The sequence below is a fragment of the Pseudophryne corroboree genome, chromosome 10, assembly GCF_028390025.1.
Source record: "Pseudophryne corroboree isolate aPseCor3 chromosome 10, aPseCor3.hap2, whole genome shotgun sequence".
Lineage (NCBI taxonomy): Eukaryota > Metazoa > Chordata > Amphibia > Anura > Myobatrachidae > Pseudophryne > Pseudophryne corroboree.
In genome coordinates, this window is record NC_086453.1 from 73,741,060 (window position 1) to 73,768,373 (window position 27,314).

At 47.1% G+C, this 27,314-nt stretch overlaps 1 protein-coding gene and 1 long non-coding RNA gene across 2 annotated transcripts in view; both read left to right on the forward strand.

Moving 5' to 3' along the window:
• Nucleotides 1-27,314, forward strand: part of LOC134966050 (interferon-gamma-inducible GTPase 10-like) — a 121,938-nt gene that overhangs the window by 73,239 nt on the left and 21,385 nt on the right. Inside the window, 2 exon segments of the mRNA XM_063942516.1 lie at nt 12,311-12,348; nt 19,765-19,908. Coding sequence (XP_063798586.1) covers nt 12,311-12,348; nt 19,765-19,908 — 182 coding nt within the window.
• Nucleotides 7,036-12,291, forward strand: LOC134966053 (uncharacterized). The gene is made up of 3 exons (XR_010188572.1): nt 7,036-7,489; nt 8,689-8,726; nt 11,830-12,291. It is a non-coding gene; the product is annotated as an uncharacterized LOC134966053 (long non-coding RNA).

Genomic DNA, 27,314 nt, shown 5'->3' on the forward strand with positions numbered 1-27,314 from the left:
GCCCTAGATAGCAACTCCCGAGTTCTGGCAATACCCGGGTGACCTGCCGACTTCTTGGCATGGAATTCCAGGAACACTCGCTGTCTTAACCTAGGAGGCACAAACAAAAGACCTACCGGAAGGTCTGGAGGAGCCTGCTCCTGTGCTCTAAGGACTAATGATAAGAGGTCCTGGGTAATGCCCACTTTAATACATGATGGGGAAACAATGGGCAACGGCTCCTCGGTGGTCTCCTGGATTGGAGCAAAACTCCGCGAGAGCGCATCAGCCTTGATGTTTTTTGACCCAGGGCAATATGTTATCAAAAAATTAAAGCGAGCAAAAAACAAAGCCCATCGTGCCTGCCTGGCATTGAGACGCTTCGCTGACTCTAAATATGCCAGATTCTTATGGTCAGTGAGAATTGAGACCACAAACTTAGCCCCCTCAAGCCAGTGTCTCCACTCCTCGAGTGCATCCTTAATAGCCAACAATTCCCGGTTACCCACGTCATAATTCATCTCGGCAGGCGAAAATTTACGGGAAAAGTAAGCACAGGGATGAAGGCGATTATCAGACACTCCCATCTGAGAAAGCACTGCCCCAATACCCATCTCAGAGGCATCCACCTCCACCACAAAAGGACGCTCTGGATCTGGGTGTCGCAGCACCTTGGCCGAAACAAATGCCCTTTTGAGACGGGCAAAAGCCGCTTTAGCCTCACAAGACCAGTGAGCAACATCCGCCCCTTTCTTAGTGAGTGCCACCAAGGGCGCCACTATAGACGAAAATCCAGCGATAAATCGTCTATAAAAATTCGCAAAGCCCAGGAAACGCTGAAGCGCCTTCAAACTAGTGGGCTGCACCCAATCCAGGACTGCCTGTACCTTGGAACCCTCCATTTGGAAACCTTCTGGGGAGATAATATATCCTAGAAATGCGATTTGCTGAACTTCAAATTCGCACTTCTCCAGCTTCGCCCCAAGCCGGTGGTCTCTGAGTTTCTGGAGGACTAAGCGTACATGCTTTCGATGTTCCTCCAGGGAATGGGAGAAGATTAGGATGTCATCTAAGTATACAACTAAGAATCTATCCAAATATTCCCTGAGCACATCATTCATGAAATCCTGGAAGACTGCCGGGGCATTACAGAGCCCAAAAGGCATCACCAAATATTCATAATGCCCTGAGTGGGTATTAAAGGCAGTCTTCCATTCATCCCCCTCTCTTATTCGGATTAGATTGTACGCACCGCGTAGGTCAATCTTAGAAAAAATGGTGGCAGTACGAAGCTGGTCAAACAAGACCGAAATGAGAGGCAGTGGGTATGAGTTTTTAATCGTGATACGGTTCAATTCCCTGAAGTCGATGCAGGGTCGCAACGAACCGTCCTTTTTACCCACGAAGAAGAACCCCGACCCAACTGGAGACTGTGAAGGTCTGATAAATCCCTTAGCCAAGTTCTCCTGAATGTACTCTGCCATAGCCTGAGTCTCAGGACGTGACAGGGAGTACAACCTGCTCTTGGGAAGCTTAGCATTTGGCAACAAATCAATGGCACAGTCATAGGGGCGATGGGGAGGTAGTACCTCTGCAACTTTTTTTGAGAACACGTCCGCAAAATCTGCATAACACCCTGGCAATCCTGGCAAACTTAGCTGCGAGAGCCTGACTGGAAGGCTCAAGCAACTCCTGAAACAATCAGTACCCCAACTAAGAATCTCCCCAGAGACCCAGTCAAATTGAGGATTGTGGGCCCTTAACCAGGGTAACCCCAACACCAATGGGGCAAAAGTACAGACAGTCACATAAAAGGACAATTTTTCAGAGTGTGTGGCTCCAATAAACAAAGAAATCTGGCTAGTGCAAGAGGTAATTTTACCTTGGGATAATGGTTCCCCGTTTAACCCACAAATCTCAATTTCCGATGCCAAGGGTACTAAGGGAACAGAGTGTTTCAGGGCGAATTGGCGGTCCATAAAAACCCCGTCGCCCCACTGTCCACAAAGGCCTCAGTCTTGACAGTTTGACCGAGGATCTTCAAGGTCACCGGAATGATAAAAGTCTTCTTGGGAAATTCTGACTTCTGGCCTGACAGGATATTTCCCATCACCCTCAGGCCCTGAAGTTTTCCGGCTTTTCTGGGCATGATACTACCACATGACCTTTATTCCCACAGTACAAACACAACCCCTGCTGTCTCCTCCGCATCTTCTCACGCGAGGAGAGGCGGGTAGCCCCAATCTGCATAGGCTCCTCAGAAAATTCCTCAGAGTCTGAGGTTCCCTTGGGAAGGAAGGAAATCTCAGTCTCCCTTTCAAGCCTACGCTCTCTCAGCCGTCTATCCACCCGGATGGATAACTGCATGAGCTGATCCAAGCTATCATGCAAGGGATATTGTACCAGTTGGTCCTTTATCTGGTTAGAAAGACCTCTTCGATACTGGTGTCTCAGGGCTGGGTCATTCCACTGGGTATCATGGGCCAACCTCCGAAACTCCGTACAGTAAACCTCAACTGGCCTTCGCCCTTGCTTAAGGATCGAAATCTGAGCCTCGGCTGAGGCCGTCTTGTCAGGGTCATCATACAACATGCCCAGTGCCGTAAAAAAAGCATCAACACTTTTAAGCGACGGACAGTCAGGCTGCAACCCATATGCCCAGACCTGTGGGTCTCCTTGTAGCAAGGAAATCGCTATGCCCACCCGCTGAATCTCCGACCCAGAAGACTGAGGCCTAAGCCGGAAGTATAGCTTGCAGCTCTCCTTGAAACAAAAGAACTGCAAGCGATCTCCAGAAAAACGATCCGGGAGATTTACTTTCGGCTCCTTAACCCCTGCAGGTGCTGCTGCTGCGGGAGCTCCGCCAGCAGCCTGGGAGGTGTGCATTTTAATGGACAAATCATTAAATTGTCGAGTCAGGACCTGCACCTGATCGACCACCTGTTGCAACGTATTTTGAGGGGTATGCTCCATATTCCCACAAAATTTCAACAGGAGTATTAGGCTGCTGAATATGTTATGCACACCAGTGCCTGCAGGAAAGTACTGGTGTCAGAACTGTTATGCACTCCAGTGTCTGCAGGAATGTACTGGTGTTTGAACTGTTATGCAAAACAAATGGACTCACAGACAAACTGGGGAATATGACATAACGTACACAGAAGGTGATAGGGTAACAAAATACACACAAAGTGAACAGAGAAGCCCAGAGGCTAAGGAACTGGGTATCTCCCTTGTATTAGAACTGCTCAGATGTAAAAAGCAAGATGTTGTGTTTTAATACGTAGAGAACCCGAAATGCTGTTGCTAAGGGCAACAGCAAAACCCTAAAGGGTTACCAACGGGTGTGGCAGTAAACTCCTTGGTCAGAGATGGAATGATAGACACAAGGAGAGTCTTCCACAATCCTGATTCTCACTTGCAGTGCACAGGTTTTAGCTTACTGCCACTAAACTGACCCCTGACACCTAGCACAGTGAGACAGGATTAGACAGGCAAGTCTTAGAATACAGCCGCAAACTTGCTAAGTTCACAGAGTAGTAACAGAACCCCAGCAAGCTAAACGACTGACTCCAGTCTTACTGCTAGGTCTGGATTGGCAGAGTGTAATACCAAATCCCCAGGCCTATTTGCAGTAAGCAACAAACAAATACAAAGCTACACAGTACTGGCTAACTTTCATGAACTGACTAACCAACAAAGATTCAGCAGCATCTGCTTACCCTGAAAAGAGGCCTTATAAAGCAGGTGCTGTCCACGCCCCACTCAGACCTCACAGACTGTGAGCACAAAAACCAGCACCGGATCCCCTGCCGTGCACAGAGCCTATAACCACTGCACAGCAAAAGACCCGAACCGGAGTATCAGCTGCGCTCAGGTTACTCCACTAGCACTTGTCTCCCGGTTGCCATGACGACGTGGCAGCACAGGGCAGGAGACCCTAACACCTTCCCACACTCCTCTATTTGACAATGTCTACCTCTAGGCCTGGCAACAAGGGGGGACAAAGGGGACAACTATACAGGGCCCCACAGTTCAGAGGGGCCCCGAAGAACAGGGGCACAAAAAACAGGGGCCAATGCGCTTATTACTACTTTTTAAATTGTCCACTCCGCCCGCCAATTAAGTAAAGAAAGAATAAAACAATTAGTTGCGCCTCACCGTCAACTTCTTCCCCCCCCCCTCCCCCACACCCATTACACTGTCACATGGTCTGGTCCTGCTCCTGCCCTTCCATGCTGTTTCTATGCCGCGCAGCAGATCATCGTTGATCCCAGCAGGAAAATCGCCACCGGCCGGGAAAACATAACAGCAGTGTGTGTTGATGCTACCTGCATGAGAGGGCACATCACATCAGGACACTTACCGGCCACCGCAACTCACCCAGCGGCAATGCCGAGACCTGACAGTTTAAATGCACTGCACAAGAGCGATCTGCCTGCTTTCCCGGCCGCCCACCTGCCACAATTACAGAGATAGGGAAAAGAACTTGTGCCCTAAGGTTCAGCCTCAAAGTCACGTTGTCCTGAGACATGACTGACAGCATCCAGCCCACACTCAGCAAGCTGACAGCAGTGACCTTCCCCTACCACTTCACTAAATGACTTGCTATGCCCCCACCCTTTTGCCTCTGTGTACAGTATGGTCTCATGTTGATTGTTATACACAGTGGCCCTCATTCCGAGTTGTTCGCTCGCTAGCTGCTTTTAGCAGCATTGCACACGCTAAGCTGCCGCCCTCTGGGAGTGAATATTAGCTTTGCAGAATTGCGAACGAAAGATTAGCAGAATTGCGAATAGAAATTTCTTTGCAGTTTCTGAGTAGCTCGAGACTTACTCCTACACTGCGATCAGTTCAGTCCTTTTCGTTCCTGGTTTGACTTCACAAACACACCCAGCGTTCGTCCACACTCCCCCGTTTCTCTAGCCACTCCCGCGTTTTTCCCCGAAACGCCTGCGTTTTTTTGCACACTCCCATAAAACGGCCAGTTTCCGCCCAGAAACACCCACTTCCTGTCAATCACACTACGATCAGCAGAACGATAAAAAAAACTTTGTTAGGCCGTGAGTAAAATACCAAACTTTTGTGCAAATTTACTTGGCGCAGCCGCACTGCAAAGATTGCACATGCGCAGTTTGCGACTAATCGCTCCGTAGCGAAAAAAAAAATAACGAGCGAACAACTCGGAATGAGGGCCAGTGTCATTTAGATTTAGTGCAGCTGACCAACTCTTAGGGGCCCATTTATCATGTATCGCATGTTGAATGCTGTCTGGGAGAGATCTTACCTCCCTGAATGTATAATGCAGCACAGGCATAGACAGGGGCTCCAAAAGTAGCCCATCCCTCCAATGTGCTGTGGTATATGCCGGGACTTCTGCGCATGCATGGTCAGCTCAGACCACACACACACAGAGGTTACTTCGGGGGAGGGTTCCAGGGGAACCCTCTGCCTGGCTAGCAATGCGATGTGTAGCCCATAGGCTACAATGGGCTGAATGGCAGTAGCTGCAGGGAATAATACCGGGAATGCTTTACATTCCGGATATTGGTAAATCAGGCAGCATCGCATCCCTCATAGAAACCAGTAAACGATGCGGCTGGGGGCGACAACGGAGGGATCGCTGCAGGTGTCTCAAATACCTACTGCGATCCCTCCTTCATACATTCAGTAGATCCCTAATATTTGCGGGTAACTTTCGGGGATATTGCCGCAAATATGCGATGTGACCAGTCAGATAGAGAGTGTTAGCAGTGGCGGGGAAGGGAAACTTCCCTCCGCTGCTGCTGTCAGAGGGACCGGAAGATCCCTCTGCCTCCCTGCACTCTCCCCCACTGATTGCCATGCTGACGATCACTGCTGATCGGTCAGCACGGCAGGATCCCCCCTCCAGCAGCTGCACACAATGGCAGCTGCTGGGGAGTGTAAATTAACCCTCCCTAGCTGCCCCCAGACCCCCCCCCCCCCCCGCCCCCTGTATACCTGGAGGCTGTCCCGGCTTTCAAAATGAAAACTGCACTGGTTGCAATGTTCCCGATGATCGCGATGTTCCCGATCGATGTTTCGATGTTTGGCGGGGGGGGGGGGGGGTCCTTTGTTTTTTTTTTTCTTAAACTAAAATCATTTGGGATAGGGTTAAATTCCTGTTCTTCCCCTAAATCACTCATTTAAAAAAAAATGACAATTTCGGAGCGGTTTTTGGCGAAATAAATAGTCAGTTAAGTGGTTAAACAAGTTTCAACCTCCCGGCTACTGGTGCAGTCCTAGTAATCAGCCATATCTAGAGGGACAGGGTTCAAATTAAGTGTATAAACTCGTTTCGACATTCACCTTTTTAAGAACAGTGAACACCGGAACACATTGCACAGACTTCTATGCCTAGACGGTGGACTTTAAAAGCTGTGGGAATGTTCTCTAGGGTTTGCTTAAGCTCTCTGCGGTGGTGCCGAGCTGTCCTGTCTGGGTCCTTGCTGCTTATCACCATCTAGCCCACTGCAGCATCGGCATTTGGGGAGAATCACATGGACTTCCGTGTGATCTGCATTGTTCCCTTGAGTCCCTTTCCTGCATATTTTTTATGTTTTCATGTATGTTTTAATGTTTTTATGTGTGAATAGTGTAATAAATCTTCTTCTGAAAGACCTGTGCTCCAAAGACATTATCATTCAGGTGGATTAAGGTCACATAACTTCATGACTTTTGTGCCACTCACTGTAACATGTTTTTCATTTTCCTGTGGAGAGCAATGTGTTTTATTTTTTTCTTTTGCAATGTTTTTTTATCTGTGCATGTGCTTGAGTTTCACCGCACATACATCCCAATGAGGGTTGCAGTACAGATGATGTATGCACAAAGAAGTGTATTAGAAATGTGTTCCTGGGTGGTTCCAGGAGGTTGGCTAATCAAGCGCAGATGTAACATAGTGTAATCCATGGTTACTATTAGGGAGCTATATTAGTATATGTGTATGTGTAATGTTAATAAAGTTAATTTGTATGCTATAATACAGTGGAGGGGGAAGAAGCTGCTAGACTGTCCCCACGGCAGCATCAGCCGCATGCCATAGCCGGGGAGCAGGAGTCACGAGCAGTTAGAGAGGAGGTTATAAAAGGGGCTGCTGGTGCGGCAGTTGGAAAAGAGCCGGTAGCCTGTGAAACAGTGAGGAGCAGTGATGGAGGACAGGGGGATCTCTTACCAGTAAAGGAGGTGACCCCCGTCGAAATCAGTTCGGTGAAGTGTGGGAATCGCTGACACCTGGAGCTGCCGCGGTGGTAGACGCATGGGTGAGGAGAGACTACAGTCCAGGATGGACAGCGCCTTACCTCTCTCTGCCAGCACTGATTGCATAGGAGGCCAGGAGAGTGAAAGTGTGGAGGGCTGGAGCACTGGTCAGGCAAGTCGATCCTCCAAATTCAGCGGCTGGTAGAAGTAGGGACAGCCTCCCTGAGGAATCGACGGGGCTAGGCTACAGCACAGACCCATAGACCCAAATTCGGTGTGGTATGACTGGGTGAGTGACCATCCCTCCGGAGCAGCCATTCAGCATAGAGTTGGGGGAGTGGCCTAGTCACAGAGGGAGCGCAGCAGCTGAGAAGTGGGGTCCAAGTAAACTCCCACTATGCACTATACAACCCCAGCTGCATGACATTTATCAATGTAGCTACAGGAGTGGGACATATAACCTTAGCTACAGGCATTGCTTATAGCAGAATCAGTTATATAGCTGCTGAATTCAATTATACAGTATTATAAGATGATGCCGATATTTAGTGAAAGGATTAAATACATTAATAGTAACCGTTATATAGCATATTGGCCGAGATACCATACAAGGGACTGCTGAAACCTTTGCTATACGTGACATACTGGACAATTGTAAGACATATTAAAGGTTACAGCTTCCCATATAGATACTACTGCATATGTTATTTATATCATCTGTTGGAGGCTGAATAGTACAGAAAAGGACATCTGCTGCAGTCACCAGTCTGTGAGAAACAATTTGGTTACTAGTTAGACAGAAGACTTTGTTACCTATGAAAAAAACTTCCCTTTGGATAGCTAGAAAGGAAACATAAGTAGCAGTCGCAGTCTAGCAGACACTGAATTCTACATAGCTGCAAGTCATAATTTATTGGACACAAAATGCTACAACAGTAAACAAAGGCTTGTATTATCTTTTCTGTACCAGAGAAAACTGATACTGCAAAGACCGTGCCGGAAATTATTAAGGGGAAGTATCTACAGATTATTCAGTCCACAGTTAGAGCAACATATGGGAATATCGGCCCCATGGACCCCATTAATATTCAGTAGAGACTACCTGATTTGCTATTTATAGCAGGAGTGCAACAGTGTAATGAAAAGATATCCTTCCAGATACTACTATAACTCTAACTCAGGAACCCCAGGGCCCCAACGAGTGCACTAACAGGACAAGGGTACCCGGGTTATTTGTTGATTAAGAGAAGGCGGAGAGTTTTTTTGTGTTGCATCATTTACATTTGATAGGTCATAAATGTAACCCTCTTTCCACACTAATCTATTGATTGATTACCCTAAATGTGCCTCCACCCAAGCTATGAGATTATTTTGGTTGGGCTTGCTTGGGTAAGCCCTATCCCCTAATAAGGTGATTCTTCAATATATATTCATGTGCATGTAAATACAACTTCCCTTTGACTTTAATATACCTGTTCTCTTTTCCAGCTCTCTCCATACGACTTCCAGCAACACCAGGAAAAATGGTAAGTATAGTAGTTTTAATGTCACAGTAATAAATATTTAATAACATTACATAGCCATATATGAATATATAAATATATTTCTTAATATACTCCTTTTTCCCTTTCTAAACTATTTGCCTTAGTGTGCCTATACAATTATAAATGCATGCAACACAAAAAAACTCTCCGCCTTCTCTTAGGCAACAAATAACCCGGGTACCCTTGTCCTGTTAGTGCACTCGTTGGGGCCCTGGGGTTCCTGAGTTTGAGTTATAGTAGTATCTGGAAGGATATCTTTTCATTACAATGTTGCACTCCTGCTATAAATAGCAAATCAGGTAGTCTCTACTGAATATTAATGGGGTCCATGGGGCCGATATTCCCATATGTTGCTCTAACTGTGAACTGAATAATCTGTAGATACTTCCCCTTAATAATTTCCGGCACGGTCTTTGCAGTATCAGTTTTCTCTGGTACAGAAAAGATAATAGAAGCCTTTGTTTACTGTTGTAGCATTTTGTGTCCAATAAATTATGACTTGCAGCTATGTAGAATTCAGTGTCTGCTAGACTGCGACTGCTACTTATGTTTCCTTTCTAGCTATCCAAAGGGAAGTTTTTTTCATAGGTAACAAAGTCTTCTGTCTAACTAGTAACCAAATTGTTTCTCACAGACTGGTGACTGCAGCAGATGTCCTTTTCTGTACTATTCAGCCTCCAACAGATGATATAAATAACATATGCAGTAGTATCTATATGGGAAGCTGTAACCTTTAATATGTCTTACAATTGTCCAGTATGTCACGTATAGCAAAGGTTTCAGCAGTCCCTTGTATGGTATCTCGGCCAATATGCTATATAACGGTTACTATTAATGTATTTAATCCTTTCACTAAATATCGGCCTCATCTTATAATACTGTATAATTGAATTCAGCAGCTATATAACTGATTCTGCTATAAGCAATGCCTGTAGCTAAGGTTATATGTCCCACTCGTGTAGCTACATTGATAAATGTCATGCAGCTGGGGTTGTATAGTGCATAGTGAGAGTTTACTTGGACCCCACTTCTCAGCTGCTGCGCTCCCTCTGTGACTAGGCCACTCCCCCAACTCTATGCTGAATGGCTGCTCCGGAGGGATGGTCACTCACCCAGTCATACCACACCGAATTTGGGTCTATGGGTCTGTGCTGTAGCCTAGCCCCGTCGATTCCTCAGGGAGGCTGTCCCTACTTCTACCAGCCGCTGAATTTGGAGGATCGACTTGCCTGACCAGTGCTCCAGCCCTCCACACTTTCACTCTCCTGGCCTCCTATGCAATCAGTGCTGGCAGAGAGAGGTAAGGCGCTGTCCATCCTGGACTGTAGTCTCTCCTCACCCACGCGTCTACCACTGCGGCAGCTCCAGGTGTCAGCGATTCCCACACTTCACCGAACTGATTTCGACGGGGGTCACCTCCTTTACTGGTAAGAGATCCCCCTGTCCTCCATCACTGCTCCTCACTGTTTCACAGGCTACCGGCTCTTTCTCAACTGCCGCACCAGCAGCCCCTTTTATAACCTCCTCTCTAACTGCTCGTGACTCCTGCTCCCCGGCTATGGCATGCGGCTGATGCTGCCGTGGGGACAGTCTAGCAGCTTCTTCCCCCTCCACTGTATTATAGCATACAAATTAACTTTATTAACATTACACATACACATATACTAATATAGCTCCCTAATAGTAACCATGGATTACACTCTCCCCCTGGGGATTCCAACTTCATAGAAGGTGGAGATCACCATTACATGAACATAGCTATTACAACTATAACTTTATATTAGTCAAACTTACTAGTCATGGTTAAAATAAGGCCAAGGCATCAGTGCATAGGGGTGTAATACCAACGGAACTTCAGTGGGGGTCCCTAGCGTATCATATGTGAATATTTGTGGGGGCCTACGAATCCGTTGGGGCCTTGGGAGGGCCGCCTGGGCGGCTTCCTCGACATTATACTCATCGATGACACTCTCTCCCAATGGAGGATCACAAGAATGGTCCCATCCACTCTCAGAAAATATGCTACTATCTCCCCTCCCCCACTCATCATTAGGGTTATTTAATGACGGCTCTGGGGGATTCACGGGAGTACCCATTTCGCTGACAGGTCCTAAAAGGTTAGAGTCTTTATAATAACTCCCTGAACCATATTGCTCTTCGAGTTCCATATCCATCTCTCCTCCTCTCCTGTCATCATCTAGATAGGAAGGAGCATCTTTTGGTAGCACTACCAATTGGCTATCTTCCTTCACTTCTTCTTCTGTTTCTTCCCACCTAATGTCTTGGGCTATTGGCAACAGATGGTGCCGATGATAAGTTACTAAAGGCCCTTGTTCATTCTCTGGTATCAGCTGATATACTGGAAGGTCATTAAGTTGTTTTACGACAATGTAAGGTTTGGACTTCCATCGGTTATTTAATTTCTGACGACGGGGTAATCCTAGAAGTTTAACTAGTACCTTATCCCCAGGAAGTAATCGATGTTCCTTTACGTGACTATCATACCGCAATTTGTTCCGCTCCCCTAATTTCTTAGCTTCACGTTGAGCCAGTTAAAATGCCTCGTTCAGCTGCTGTCGTAATTGCTTGATATATTGACTATGTGAAGTCCCAGATGACGAGCTAACCTGTGTTCTTAAGCTCACGTCTATGGGTAATCGAGCTTCTCGCCCAAACATTAGTAAATAGGGTGTGTATCCAGTAGCTTCATTCTTCGTGCAATTGTACGCATGCACTAAGTGTGATATGTATTGTTTCCAACAAGGTTTTCTTTTAAGACTCAATGTACCTAACATATTTAAAAGTGTTCGGTTGAAACGTTCAGGCTGAGGGTCTCCCTGAGGATGGTATGGTGTTGTTCTGGATTTCTTGATACCACAGCAGTTGCACAGTTCCCGAATTAGTCGACCCTCAAAATCCCGTCCCTGATCAGAATGTATCCTTGCTGGGAGGCCATAATGTATGAAAAACCTATCCCATAGAGTCTTTGCTACGGTCACTGCCCTTTGATTACTGGTCACATAGGCCTGTGCGTATCGAGTAAAGTGGTCGGTTACAACCAATATATTACTATGTCGTCCTCCAGGATCCTCAAGGGCCAGAAAGTCGATACAAACTAATTCCATGGGACCCGTACTGGTAATGTTCACTAACGGAGCGGACTTCTCAGGCAATTTTTTTCGAACTATACAATTTCCACACGTTTTACAGTATTGAGCTATTTCTTTATTCATGAAAGGCCAATATAATCTTTCAGAGACCAATCACTGGGTTTTATCGTACCCCAAGTGTCCATGCCCATCGTGTAGGGCTTGTAATACCATTAATTTGTACTTTTCTGGCAGAACCAATTGCATCTCAGCAGTGCCTCCATAAATGTAACCCTCTTTCCACACTAATCTATTGATTTATTACCCTAAATGTGCCTCCACCCAAGCTATGAGATTATTTTGGTTGGGCTTGCTTGGGTAAGCCCTATCCCCTAATAAGGTGATTCTTCAATATATATTCATGTGCATGTAAATACAACTTCCCTTTGACTTTAATATACCTGTTCTCTTTTCCAGCTCTCTCCATACGACTTCCAGCAACACCAGGAAAAATGGTAAGTATAGTAGTTTTAATGTCACAGTAATAAATATTTAATAACATTACATAGCCATATATGAATATATAAATATATTTCTTAATATACTCCTTTTTCCCTTTCTAAACTATTTGCCTTAGTGTGCCTATACAATTATAAATGCATGCAACACAATAAAACTCTCCGCCTTCTCTTAGGCAACAAATAACCCGGGTACCCTTGTCCTGTTAGTGCACTCGTTGGGGCCCTGGGGTTCCTGAGTTAGAGTTATAGTAGTATCTGGAAGGATATCTTTTCATTACAATGTTGCACTCCTGCTATAAATAGCAAATCAGGTGGTCTCTACTGAATATTAATGGGGTCCATGGGGCCGATATTCCCATATGTTGCTCTAACTGTGAACTGAATAATCTGTAGATACTTCCCCTTAATAATTTCCGGCACGGTCTTTGCAGTATCAGTTTTCTCTGGTACAGAAAAGATAATAGAAGCCTTTGTTTACTGTTGTAGCATTTTGTGTCCAATAAATTATGACTTGCAGCTATGTAGAATTCAGTGTCTGCTAGACTGCGACTGCTACTTATGTTTCCTTTCTAGCTATCCAAAGGGAAGTTTTTTTCATAGGTAACGAAATCTTCTGTCTAACTAGTAACCAAATTGTTTCTCACAGACTGGTGACTGCAGCAGATGTCCTTTTCTGTACTATTCAGCCTCCAACAGATGATATAAATAACATATGCAGTAGTATCTATATGGGATGCTGTAACCTTTAATATGTCTTACAATTGTCCAGTATGTCATGTATAGCAAAGGTTTCAGCAGTCCCTTGTATGGTATCTCGGCCAATATGCTATATAACGGTTACTATTAATGTATTTAATCCTTTCACTAAATATCGGCATCATCTTATAATACTGTATAATTGAATTCAGCAGCTATATAACTGATTCTGCTATAAGCAATGCCTGTAGCTAAGGTTATATGTCCCACTCCTGTAGCTACATTGATAAATGTCATGCAGCTGGGTTTGTATAGTGCATAGTGGGAGTTTACTTGGACCCCACTTCTCAGCTGCTGCGCTCCCTCTGTGACTAGGCCACTCCCCCAACTCTATGCTGAATGGCTGCTCCGGAGGGATGGTCACTCACCCAGTCATACCACACCGAATTTGGGTCTATGGGTCTGTGCTGTAGCCTAGCCCCGTCGATTCCTCAGGGAGGCTGTCCCTACTTCTACCAGCCGCTGAATTTGGAGGATCGACTTGCCTGACCAGTGCTCCAGCCCTCCACACTTTCACTCTCCTGGCCTCCTATGCAATCAGTGCTGGCAGAGAGAGGTAAGGCGCTGTCCATCCTGGACTATAGTCTCTCCTCACCCATGCGTCTACCACCGCGGCAGCTCCAGGTGTCAGCGATTCCCACACTTCACCGAACTGATTTCGACGGGGGTCACCTCCTTTACTGGTAAGAGATCCTTCTGTCCTCCATCACTGCTCCTAACTGTTTCACAGGCTACCGGCTCTTTCTCAACTGCCGCACCAGCAGCCCCTTTTATAACCTCCTCTCTAACTGCTCGTGACTCCTGCTCCCCGGCTATGGCATGCGGCTGATGCTGCCGTGGGGACAGTCTAGCAGCTTCTTCCCCCTCCACTGTATTATAGCATACAAATTAACTTTATTAACATTACACATACACATATACTAATATAGCTCCCTAATAGTAACCATGGATTACAATAGTATAGGCGCGTTATTGGAGTGACAAGGGCATGTTGCTGGAAGTGGTTGCTTATAGCAATGCTGAATTGCTCACATTGGAGGCCATACTCTCTCAGACGAATGATCTGCACATAGCATAGGGTTGGTTCGACCGATAGTGGCGGATCCAGAGGTGGGGCTGCAGCACAGTCCAAATTCAAATAGGGGAGACACACAAACTGCCAGGAAGTCCCGGACGGCGATGTTTAGCAGTGTTTGGGGTGGCAGTTGGTGTGGCTCCCCTATATGAATCGGGACTTCTCTGCAGCCACACCTCTGGAGCCATCACTGGTGGCATCTAAAGACACACAAAGCATTGACTGCAGCCTATGTAGACACTGACAGTGGGCATCTTAGTCCTTGCACATTTGGACACATAGGCCCTCATTCCGAGTTGATCGCTCGCTCTGGGAGTGTATCTTAGCTTAGCAGAAGTGCGACCGAAAGATTAGCAGAACTGCTCGTAAATATTTTCGAACCATTTCTGAGTAGCTCCAGACCTACTCCTACTTTGCGATCACTGCAGTTTGGTTCCTGCTTTGACGTCACAAACACGCCCTGCGTTCGGGCCAGCCACTCCCACGTTTCCCCAGGCACGCCTGCGTTTATTAGCACACTACCAGAAAACGACCAGTTACCTCCCAGAAACACCCCTTTCCTGTCAATCACTCACCAATCAGCAGTGTGACTGAAAAGCGCCGCTAGGCCTTGTGTAAAACTGCATACTTTTGTGTGAAAGTACTTCGCGCGTGTGCACTGCGGCCCATACGCATGCGCAAAAATGCTAATTTTTTGACTGATCGCCGCGCTGTGACCGAAAGCAGCTAGCGAACAACTCAGAATGAGGGCCATAGATGTAGCCCAGGGAAGGGCATTGTAGTGGCATTAGTATACTGCAGCAAACAATGCAGCAAACAATGCAAAGAAGGCCGCAACTGCATCCATCTCAGAATCTCGGTTCTATGAGGGAGTATCCCACTCCTATTATTATTATTATTATTATTATTATTATTATTACATTTTATTTATAAGGCGCCACATGTGTTTCGCAGCGCATTACAAAGGACAGTACAGGGAGACAAAACATAGCATTACAGTCAGGGATGGTTCTTGCCCTTTTGGTGCCCCGGGCGGGAAATAGGGGCATGGCTTCATACAGGGGGCGTGGTCAGTTACGCCCCCTGTACAGTAGAGTAGCGCCGCTGACAATGATAAAAAAAAAAGAATACTTACTATCCCCACTCCCGACCGCTGCAGACCTCCGCCGGCGCCGCTCCTGTCCTCGGATCTGCCATAGACAGACATTAGACGTCAATTATGACCCCTAGCATCTGTCAGTCCCACAATGCTGTGCGGTGCGCGATGACGTCATCGCACACCGCACAGCAAAGGTCCTCTCCACGAAGGGAAACTAGACACGTAGCGTCTAGTTCCCTTCACAGCGGGGAACCAGGGGGACACAGCGGGCAGCGGGGGGGGGGGCACAGCAGCAGCGGATCTTGCCATGGTGCGGCGCCCTCCGGATGGCGCTGGCGCCCTCCGGAAGGCGATGCCCCGGGCAAAAGTCCTGCTTGCCCGTGGCAAGATCCGCTACTGATTACATTAAATAAATAACAGAAATAGAGTGCAGGTAACATAGAGCACCACACATTCTCAAGACATAGTACAGCTAAGATGTAGGTATTGAGGGAGTGATCATCTTACTACTAGAAAAAAAGGCATTTGTTTCCCCCAGCACATTGAATGATAACCGTAACCAGATATAAATTCCACATAATAATAGAATTCAGAGATCTTCGTTACACATATTTGCGCAAATGTGTGAATAAGCCCCAAAGCCGCATCAAGGCGTCTCTGTATATTTGGGGTCCCTAGCGCTATATCTAGGTGCAGGGTGTGACACCCCAAAACACCAGCATAAGCCAGAAAGCCCAGCATAGCATACCAGTGAAAAAACTATAGTGTTAATAAATTAGTATTTAGGAAGCCGAAGCTATAGAGAAAGTAATACAAAAATGAAATGCAATTAAAATAGAGAAATAGTGTTAAAAAATTAATAAGTGAAAAGTGTTAATAGAATGTAAAGGTATACCACACTAAGGCCATCCAGCTCAGCCAGTCCAGAGGCACCACACCTCACACTTCCATTACCCCAATCTGGGTCTAAGATTAACCTGCAAGGAGCCACGTGATAATGGCTCCTTACTACAATATGTCTAAGCTAAGAGCTACCTACCTTGGAGCAACCCCATAATGCTCCATGTGGCATGTCAGAGCCTGCACCTCCTCCTAATGCAGGAACCTCTCTGCCTCTCACAACAAACATATATATTGGTAGATGCTCAATTAGCTTAGTGATATCATTCAGGTGCTCGAAAGGGAGGGGTATTTCTAAGCAAGAAAAAAAGGCATTTGTTTCCCCCAGCACCCTGAATGATAACCGTAACCAGATATAAATTCCACATAATAATAGAATTCAGAGATCTAGAGGCTGGTGGCCATAGATGGAGATGAGCCTTTACTAGCAGGGTAAAGATGGTCGTTGAGTAGGGGAGAGCTGCGAGTGAAATGTGTCAAGACGAGGGCTTAGATAACAAGAGGAAAGAGGGCCCTGCTCTGAAGAGCTAACAATCTAGTGGGGAGGGGCGACAGACAGATGACAAGAGGTGCAGGCAAGCAGGAGTTAGCCTGATGGCAGTATGCAAGCAAAGCTGAGATGTTCACGGCATGAGGCAGGGGGGTGGAGGTGCGGCTTCAGGACTGGGTTATGCATCAGGAGGGTATGCTTTGATGAATAGGTGGGTTTTTAGTGCCCGTTTGAAGCTTTGCAAAGTTGGGGAGAGTCTAATGGAGCGGGGGAGTGCATTCCACTGAAGGGGTGCAGCATGGGCATAGTCTTGAACATGAGCATGGGAAGCAGTGACCAGGGCGGTGGAGAGGCGACGGTCATTGGCCAAACGTAGGGGGCGGGAGGGAGTATGAAGGGAGAGGAGGTTGGAGATGTAGGGAACAGTGGAATTAGAGATGGCCTTGTATATGAGGGTGAGGAGTTTGAAGAGGATTCTGTAAGGGAATGGGAGCCAGTGTAGATTTTGGCGAAGGGGAGTGGCAGATGTGGTGCGGCAGGAGAGGAAGATAAGCCTAGCTGCAGAGTTTAGGACAGATTGGAGGGGAGCAAGATGGGAGCAAGCGAGGCCAGTGAGAACATTGCAGTAGTCGAGTCGTGAGATGACCAGTGAGTGGATGATGAGTTTAGTTGCACTCTGGGAGAGAAATGGCCTGATACAAGCAATATTGCGTAGCTGGAACCGACAGGATTGTGCCAGAGCTCGGATGTGGAGTGCAAAGGAGAGGGAGGAGTCAAGAGTGACACCCAAGCAGCGGAGTTGGGGAACGGGGGAGATGGTGGTGTTGTCAACAATGATAGAGATATTGGTCGGGGGTGTTGCTCTGGATGGGGGGTAGATGATGAGTTCAGTTTTGTCCATGTTGAGCCTATTGACAGACTGCACCCCCTCAACAGACCCCGACTCCATTAGGGCTGCTTTTAGAAGTTCCCAGGCTGCATTTTCATCCCAATCCTCCCCTGGTCAGGCTATACTGCCCCAAACCTTGATTTGCAAAACTATCCGACCTCTACTTTGCACGCTGATGTTTTTTTTCATACAACTAGAAATATTGCTGCTTATTTTTTAATTTAACATGAGTACAGTTGTGGCAGAGCAGATTTCCTGTTCACCTCAAAGATCTTCTGCTGCATAAATTATTCTGCAAATGTAACTGCTTCCACCACAGGATGTTCCGCTCGATGCTGCCTATATTCAGTAAACCACAATATTAACATGTATTGAAGAGGATAAAACCAAACTATCCAAAACACTATTATACCACAATGTCATTGTTATAGGAAGAAAAATATCTCAATGTATTGTGTGTATGTCAATAAGTGACAGAGGGGTCATTCAGATCTGATAGCTGCTGCGCTTTTCGTACAGAGGGCGATCAGATCAGAACTGCGCATGCGTATGCACCACAATGCGCAGGCGCGATGTACGGCTGCAATGGGGATCGCCAGTCAGCAACAGGATTGTGCGAAGGCTCCATTCACACGGGCATTCGCAGGGAGATTGACAGGAAGAGGGCATTTGTGGCTGCCAACTGACCGTTCCCAGGGAGGGTCAGGGAAAATGCAGGCGGGTCAAGTGTTTGCAGGGAGGGTGTCTGACATCAAATCCGGTCCTGGACAGGCTCAGGTGATCGCAGCAGCTGAGTAAGTCCTGGGCTGCGCAGAGACTGCACATAATCCATTTCGTACTGCTCTGCTACACATGCGATCACACACTTGCACAGCTAAAATACACTCCCCCTGCAGGCGGCAACTATCTGATCACAGGACAGCGAAAACCACAGCCCAGCGATAAGATCTGAATTAGTTCCAGAGACATTATTTAATTTACTTCTATGCATTTAAATATAGGGAAGGCAATGTTACAAAATGCAATAAAACTGTGGTGTTAGGCACATTTAGACATAGTAACAATAAAAAGGGATGAAGTCATAATGTCAACAGTTATAATTTATTTATTACCAGTTATTTATATAGCGCACACATATTCCGCAGCGCTTTACAGAGACTATTTGGCCATTCACATCAGTCCCTGCTCCAGTGGAGCTTACAATCTATGGGGGTGATTCAGAGTTGATCGTAGCTGTGCTAAATTTGGCACATACTGTATATATAAAAAAAGAAAACAGAGTTGCCTTGAAGTGGTGCACATTACTTCACGTAAAACATCACTTTTAATTCATATAATATTTTTTTTAAAAACTTGTTAAATATAAGATCAAAGAGCTCATGCAAGTGAAGAAAAAAAAGAGTGTTTAAAATATGACTCCTTGCACACAGGGCATCCGCTGGACAAAGAGTTTATGTGGCTATCTATTGTAGCATATCAACGTGTTTATATCCGTAACGATTCATAATAAATGCTATGCAGTATCAGTATTATTTAGTTAGCAAGAATATATATTAATGTTACAGTTACAAATCCTCCTAAAGATATATATACATATATATATATATATATATATATATAATGCAGTGAAGGACTGGCACTGCAATGAAATCCACAACGGAGTAAAGGCCCAGGAGCCCTTGTAGAGAAAGTTGAATACGGAAGGCTGGAACACGGCACTCACAGGACTTAACGAACATGCATCAGGCAGGATCAAAGAAGTTGACTGGACGGTGTAAGTGTACGGAGCTCAAAAATCCAACGGGCCTCCTTACGAAGAAGGAGGCCCGTTGGATTTTGAGCTAAGTACACTTACACCGTACGGGCTCAATGAATCCAATAATTTGGGGTGCTTCCTTTAATTATACATTATATGGTACTATAATAATATATATGGCCTGTAGGACCAAATTCCTTTTAGTATTACATAACATCACTCTAGTTATAGTCCGCAACCCTATATACTCCCTGATAAAGGTTTTTTTGTATTCATTTTGCATGAATCTGTTATGATCCATAATCTGCTGCTTCTCTTGTCTCCTAATCGCAGCTCTGCATGCATTTGTTACTTAAAAGTAATTGCCTGTTGATTATGTATATGTATTCACTTTATTTCTATGTTGATTATGCACTGTTAAACGGTATGTGTTTGTTTTTATCAGCAGCACTATGTGTGTGCGTCCGGCAGGTTGCTATGGTAACGGCGCTGGAGAGCGCGCGTCGCTGGAGGGTGACGTCATCGGCCCCCGTCCGGGACCCGCTCGTGCTGCGAGGGGATCAGTCTGTGTTTGGTTTGGGTATTTAAGGTAAGCACTTTGTTATTTCTGTTGATCTTGTCCTGACGAAATTTAGAATTAAATGAAACGTTGACACCGATAATGATGCTGTCCAGTCAGCTTCTTTGATCCTGCCTGATGCATGTTCATTAAGTCCTGTGAGTGCCGTGTTCCAGCCTTCCGTGTATATATATATATATATATATATATATATATATGCACTGTAAGAGTATTGTGAATTTTCAACAAGGAGCAGATCTGTGTGGTCAGAAATGATTTCACACTGTACACTCCTTGGGCATGTCAGTCTCTCTATATCATTGAAGTGGATGAAGGGAATACTGGTATCTCTAGATTTATTGAGGTTCCTACAATGGACCAGTCACATTATAAATATAGATATTGGGCCCGTGTTCCCATATAGGTCTGTGTAAACTTATTTATATGTGGTATCCAATATAAACCACTTCACTAATCCTATGGGGTTTTATATTAATATCTATCACTGGCTATAGTCACATGAGTTTAACTCTTTCTGAGCAGAACAATAGTGAGGCCACACCTATGGTGTTGTTTAATCAGGGTCTCATGTGATTATCCATGTGGATCAGGTCGTCACCTGTATAACACATTCTCAAATAGATATGAATCCCAGATCTTTCTCACACTTTAATTAGTATACTGGCCCTCATTCCGAGTTGTTCGCTCGTTAGCTGCTTTTAGCAGCATTGCACACGCTAAGCTCCCGCCTACTGGGAGTGAATCTTAGCTTTGCAGAATTGCGAATGAAAGATTCGCAGAATTGCGAAAAGAAATTTCTTAGCAGTTTCTGAGTAGCTCCAGACTTACTCTGCCACTGCGATCAGTTCAGTCAGTTTCGTTCCTGGTTTGACATCACAAACAAACCCAGCGTTCGCCCAGACACTCCCCCGTTTCTCCAGACACTCCCGCGTTTTTCCCAGAAACGGCAGCGTTTTTTCGCACACACCCATAAAAAGGCCAGTTTCCGCCCAGAAACACCCACTTCCTGTCAATCTCACTCCGATCACCAGAACGAAGAAATTTCTTTGTTAAGCCGTGAGTAAAATACCAAACTTTTTTGCAAATTTACTTGGCGCAGACGCACTGCGAACATTGCGCATGCGCAGTTTGCGACTAATCGCTCTGTTTCAAAAAAAACTAATGAGCGAACAACTCGGAATGAGGGCCACTGAACGGAAGCAGGCATATATAAGTGTAAATGTTAACAAGTATTGCTTTGTATCAGTAACTGTGTACAAATGATACAGTATCCCAAGTCAAGGATGTGTTGTTACAAAGTATCAATATTCCTTGCCGACAGCCAGTGCCAGATTAAGTTCCTCATGGGCCTGGAGCTGAAATTTATGAAGGGCCTATTGTATGCTGCTGGAATGGGGGTGTGACCAGTGCTGTATATGTGTGTGTGTGTGTGTGTGTGTGTGTGTGTGTGTGTGTGTGTGTGTGTGTGTGTGTGTGTGTGTGTGTGTGTGTGTGTGTTCTCAGTGCTTAATTTATTATATTACAATAAATATTTTATTAAGAACAGGAAAAAAGGGAGAACAGTGGAAGATGGTAGGAAGAACAGGGTCTAGATGGGAGGAAGACGGGAGAGATACAGGGAGAAGAATAGGGCCTAGATGGGAGGAAGATGGGAGAGATACAGGGGGAAGAATAGTAGGTATACAATAGACAAGCTTGGCAGCGCTGGTAATTTAAACAATTCAATAATACATGGATAAAAAATGTATTTAACCTAAATTTTTATCAAAATCATACATTGTATGCATATATAAACACCTATATGATAAACTGCAATTAGTAATCCCGCCCAACCGTCCATACAGAGTAAACGTGTCCATTCCTAAAATGACCCCTTTTGTGTAACTCTCGGACAAGCTCCTAGACACGCACTGTCCCTTTATATTATAGTTGCCACTCCACTGCTAGATGTTCTGAAGGTACTTGGTCCAGTTTTTGCCGACTGTGGGTTTGTGCAGCTTCCTGGTTTCAAGCACTTAAAAGAAGAGCAGGGTTTGGTCTTGATTTGCTACGGTTGGTGTAAGGCAGTGGTCGCCATCCCGTTGCTCGCGAGCGACAGGTAGCTAGCAGCCGCAATCCGGGTTGCTCGACCCGTGCTGGCTGCTGCTGCTGGCAAACTTGGGGGGGAGTTTGCAAATAAACTCCCCCCCCCCCCAGCCTTTCCGTAGCGCTCCTCCATCAAGGAGGAGACAGACGCTAGAGATCATACTTGACCTCTAGTGCCTGTCAGTGTCAGGCCAGCGCTATAGTTACCCGGAAGTGCTGGGAGCGCTCTGCGCTGGCGCTCCTGGCACTTCCATTACACGCGGCGGCGGCATGAGGGGGCTAGGGTGCTGGGGCACAGAGGCAGCAGTGAGGCAGAGGGAACAGAGAATGCTGGCAGGCAGGGGACACACACACCACACACGCATACACTCTCTTGTCAATCAGCTGCACTGACAGGAGGGAGAGCAGTAGCTAGGCTACCTCCTCCAGCGTGGCGGTGGGGTAACAGTGCGGCAGTGCCCCTATTATCGCGCGCGCTCTATGCAGCTGCGTACCCCGCGCAACAAGACCCCTAACAACAAGCATGACACGCAGAGAGTTACACCCCTGGCAACGAGCATTACACCACTGCCAACAAGATCCCTGGCTATGAGCATGACACCCCTGGCAACAAGCATGGAACCCAGAGCATGACACCCCTGGCAACAAGCATGGACCCCAGAGCATGACACCCCTGGCAACAAGCATAAAACACCTGGCAATGAGCATAAGACCCCTGACAACAAGCAGGTAAATAAAAAATTAATTAGAAGCCTTACTGTGGAGCATAATGTGTAATGGGCATTACATTGTATGCCATAATGTATAACTGGCATTGCGGTGTGATATAATGTGTAATGGGCATTATGGTGTGTGGCATTATGGTGTGTATAACCAGCATTGTGGTGTGAGATAAAATGTGTAATGGGTATTACAGTGTGTGGCATACTTTATCATGGGCATTGCGGTGAGTGATATAATGTGTAATGGGCATTGCAGTGTGTGGCATAATGTATCACGGGCATTGCAGTGTGTGCTAATATGTGTAATGGGCATTATGGTGCGTGGCATACTGTATCATGGGCAATGCAGTGTGAAATAATGTGTCAAGGGCATTACTGTGTGTGGCATAATGTATCACGGGCATTGCGGTGTGTGGCATAATGTATCACGGGTATTGCGGTGTGGCATAATGTATCACGGGCATTGCGGTGTGTGGCATAATGTATCACGGGCATTGCGGTGTGTGGCATAATGTGTCAGGGGCATTGCGGTGTGTGACATAATGTGTCAGGAGCATTGCGGTGTGTGGCATAATGTGTAAGGGGCATTACTATAAGGAGGAAAAATTACAAATAATGTAAAGGGCATGAATTAGGATTTTTTTTCCCTGTGGTAGCCAATGTCTGGGCGTGCAGGTTGCAAAACTGGGAAAAAAGGTAGTCTCTTCCTGCAATGCCACACCCCTTGCAGTGAGGCCACACTGTTCTTTTTGGAGTGCGCGCGCTTAAGGCACGCGCTAATTCTTTACTCTTAATATAGCAATGGGAGGGGCGCCAGAAACTTTTTTGCCCACGAGGCCAGTCTTAACACTGAGAGCGCACCAGCAACCATTTAAGTACGGCATTTTTTTCAAAAAACTTTAGTAGCTCCTCAGGAGGTTTAATTTTTCTCAAATAGCTCACACCCCAATTAAGGTTGGAGACAACTGGTGTAAGGATTAAGAGGTGGATGATCAAAATGCTCCTAATGTGTTTCGCTGTATTGGGGTTACATCTTTCTCAAAGGTGGATCAACCCTTGCTCTGCTTTAAAGTGGCTGAATGAAAACAAGGAAGTGTGGTGGTGGTGGTGGTAGTGGTAGTGGGGTTTAGCCTGGTGAGGGGGGTGGGTGAGCCTGGTGACACAGGGAGGAGGGGGGATTAGTCTGGTGACGGGGGTGGGTGAGCCTGGTGACAGGGGGAGGAGGGGGGATTAGCCTGGTGAGGGGGGTGGCTGAGCCCAGTGGCAGGGGGAGGAGAGGGGATTAGTCTGGTGAGGGGGGTGGTTGAGCCCGGTGACATGGGGAGGAGGGAGGATTAGTCTGGTGAGGGGGATGGGTGAGCCCGGTGACAGGGGGAGGAGGGGGGATTAGTCTGGTGAGGGGGGTGGGTGAGCCCGGTGTCAGGGGGAGGAGGGGGGATTAGTCTGGTGAGAGGGGTGGGTGAGCCCGGTGACATGGGGAGGAGGGGGGATTAGTCTGGTGAGGGGGTGGGTGAGCCCGGTGACATGGGGAGGAGGGGGGATTAGCCTGGTGAGGAGGGTGGGTGAGCCCAGGGACAGGGGGAGGAGGGGGGATTAGCCTGGTGAGGGGGTGGTTGAGCCCGGTGACAGGGGGAGGAGGTGGGATTAGTCTGGTGAGGGGGAAGGGGTTGAGCCCGGTGACAGGGGGAGGAGGGGGGATTAGCCTGGTGAGGGGGTGGTTGAGCCCGGTGACAGGGGGAGGAGGGGGGGATTAGTCAGGTGAGGGCGGTGGGTGAGCCCGGTGACAGGGGGAGGAGGGGGGGGGGATTAGTCTGGTGAGGGGGGTGGGTGAGCCCGGTGACAGGGGTAGGAGGGGGGGGATTAGTCTGGTGAGGTGGGTGGGTGAGCCCGGTGACAGGGGAGGAGGGGGGATTAGTCTTGTGAGGGGTGTAGGTGAGCCCGGTGACAGGTGGAGGAGGAGGGGATTAGTCTGGTGAGGGGGGTGGGTGAGCCCGGTGACAGGGAGAGGAGGGGGGATTAGTCTGGTGAGGGGGGTGGGCAAGCCCGGTGACAGGGGGAAGAGGGGGGATTAGTCTGGTGAGGGGGGTGGGTGAGCCCGATGTCAGGTGGAGGAGGGGGGGATTAGTCTGGTGATGGGGGTGGTTTAACCTGGTAACAAGGGGAGGAGAAGTGATGCTACTGCAACATATTGATAGCTCTGGGTTAATATATTCTCTATGTTACCTGTTACTGGCAGATGGTGGCTCCAGCTCAGGAACAGGGTGCTCTGGGGTATCTGACCTACCAGCACACAGTGATAGTTTCACGGGAGACCCGGCCACCAATCAACGCACACAGCCGCAGCCGGCCCGCCTGGTATCTAGAGGGAGCCGCATTTGAGAAAGGAACACAACGGGAACCGCCAGAGCCGTGGATGCAGCATGGGCTTCCGAGTAGGCTGGAAGCATAATCCAGGCTGCCCGGCGCCCTTCTCTCCGTGCTTTAGCAGCCGCGTACGCTGTGCAATAGTATGGCCGGTCCGGTCTGGTCCCCTCCCACTCATCCTCTCTACACTGCGGCGGTGCAGGCAGCAGCAGAGCAGTGCTGCTGGTTCTTAGTGCCGCTCGATCCTCCGGTTCCCAGTTCCCTGCAGCCGGCAGTAAAAAGAGGTGCTGTCGAGGTGGCTCTGCAGCTGTACTCATCAGACAGCAGAGTCACTGGCAGGCTGTTGTAGGCAGCAGGAATTTATTTTCCTGTTAACAGCAGTATGTAGTTGCAGTGGGCCTATTTTGCTTGTGGGCCTGGAGCTGCAGCTCCATCAGCCCCATTGTTAATCCGGCCCTGCCGACAGCACTGTGAAATAGCTTTGCTGTGACTCATATGAAGCTGCTGGTGGTTAGGTGTTATTGCCACCTCAGCAGATCTTCATCGCCCAGCGTACTAGTGCTGACATTTGTAAATGTTTAAACACACAATACTTTATACACAATTTTTTATAAATATATCCTGCCGGAGTTATCTGTTCCAGCTGTTATTGCTGCACAAGCACAGTTAAAAGTATAGTGTTACAAGGTCACAAAATCTTTTGCTCATAGAGGTACAGAGTGCCTCCTATATGGCTCTTTGGAAACTACCAGTAATCGTATGCTGGTTACTATCCCAGCGTGTACTTTTTGGAGTTATTTGTGCAGCGTATCAGTGCTACATATACTGCTGTCTAAACAAACATTTTATTAAATAATGCTCTCCCGGGATTGTATGTTAAAAGTATTATTGCATACACATTAAACTAAATGGCAGACACCATGTGCGCAGGGATGCCTGAGGCACGTTTCGCAAAAGCAGAATATTCGTATTAAGATATCAATTGGAATCTAAGGGGGCCTCTCTGCAAATATCTGTGACTTGTGCGACCTTCTTTTTCTATATATCTAAATTTAGCACAGCTATGATCATCCACACTGACATGTGGGGGGGACGCCCAGCACAGGGCTAGCCCGCCCCACATGTCAGTCCCTACCCCGTCGTTGAAGTACAGTACTACTTCAGGAGTAGCTCCTGGCCAGCGCTACTTTTGCGTACTGGCAGGGAGATACTCGTCGCTGCCCGGCTCGCAGCGGCTGCGTGTGACGTCACGCAGCCGCTGCGGCCCGCCTCCCCAAACGGTCCGGCCACGCCTGCGTTGGTCGGACCGCGCCCACAAAACGGCAGCCACACGCCGCTGTGCTGCCCCATCCTGCCCAGCGACCACCTCTACCTGTCAATCAGGCAGAGGCAATCGCTAGGCAAAGACAGCCGATGGCTGTCAGCTATGAGCCGATGCATGCACAGTTCTGACCTGATCGCTGCTACCACATGCACACACATTCACTCTAGGTTAATTTTTGTTGGGAAACAATTAAAATACCAGTATATTTTTTGAATTGTGGGAGGAAACTGGAGAACCCGGAGGAAACCCATGCAAGCACAGGGAGAATATACAAACTCCACACAGTCAGGGTCATGGTGGGAATCGAACCCATTGCAACTTGTAAAAAATAAAAATCTGTACAATTTTTAAAGTATCTCTGCACTATTGGTCTCCTCTTCTCATTGTGTGTGTAACCTGTGCTCTGTCAGTAAGGCAGACATAGGCACACTAATAATAGGTTGCTAACTGCGGGTAGGAAGATCGACTCTCTGCCATTTGGAGGCTATCATCTAGAATGAAATCATGATGTGCCTACTACCTTTTATTATTATGTGAGTGTGCATTTATGTGAAAGCTAGACTGATGCTTTAAAGTTCTCTGCACTATATGTTTGTTTTCTCTTCTTGTGTGGTAAACCACGCTTTGTCTGTATGACTGCCATGGCGTTGTCCAACTGGACCTGTATGGCCCGATGTTGGAGGAGAGAAGCGGCTTGTAGAATGGCATTGTAAATCGCTCTGTTTTCTAGAATGTTTATCGGAAGGGAGGCCTCCTGAGGTGACCACCGTCCTTGAAACTGAACCCTTTGGGTTACCGCACCCCCAACCACGAAGGCTCTCATCTGTTGACAATAGAATCCAGGTCTGAATTCCGAAATGTCGACCCTCCACTAGATGGGAGGTCTGCAAGCACCACAACAGGGAAATCCATGCTCTTAG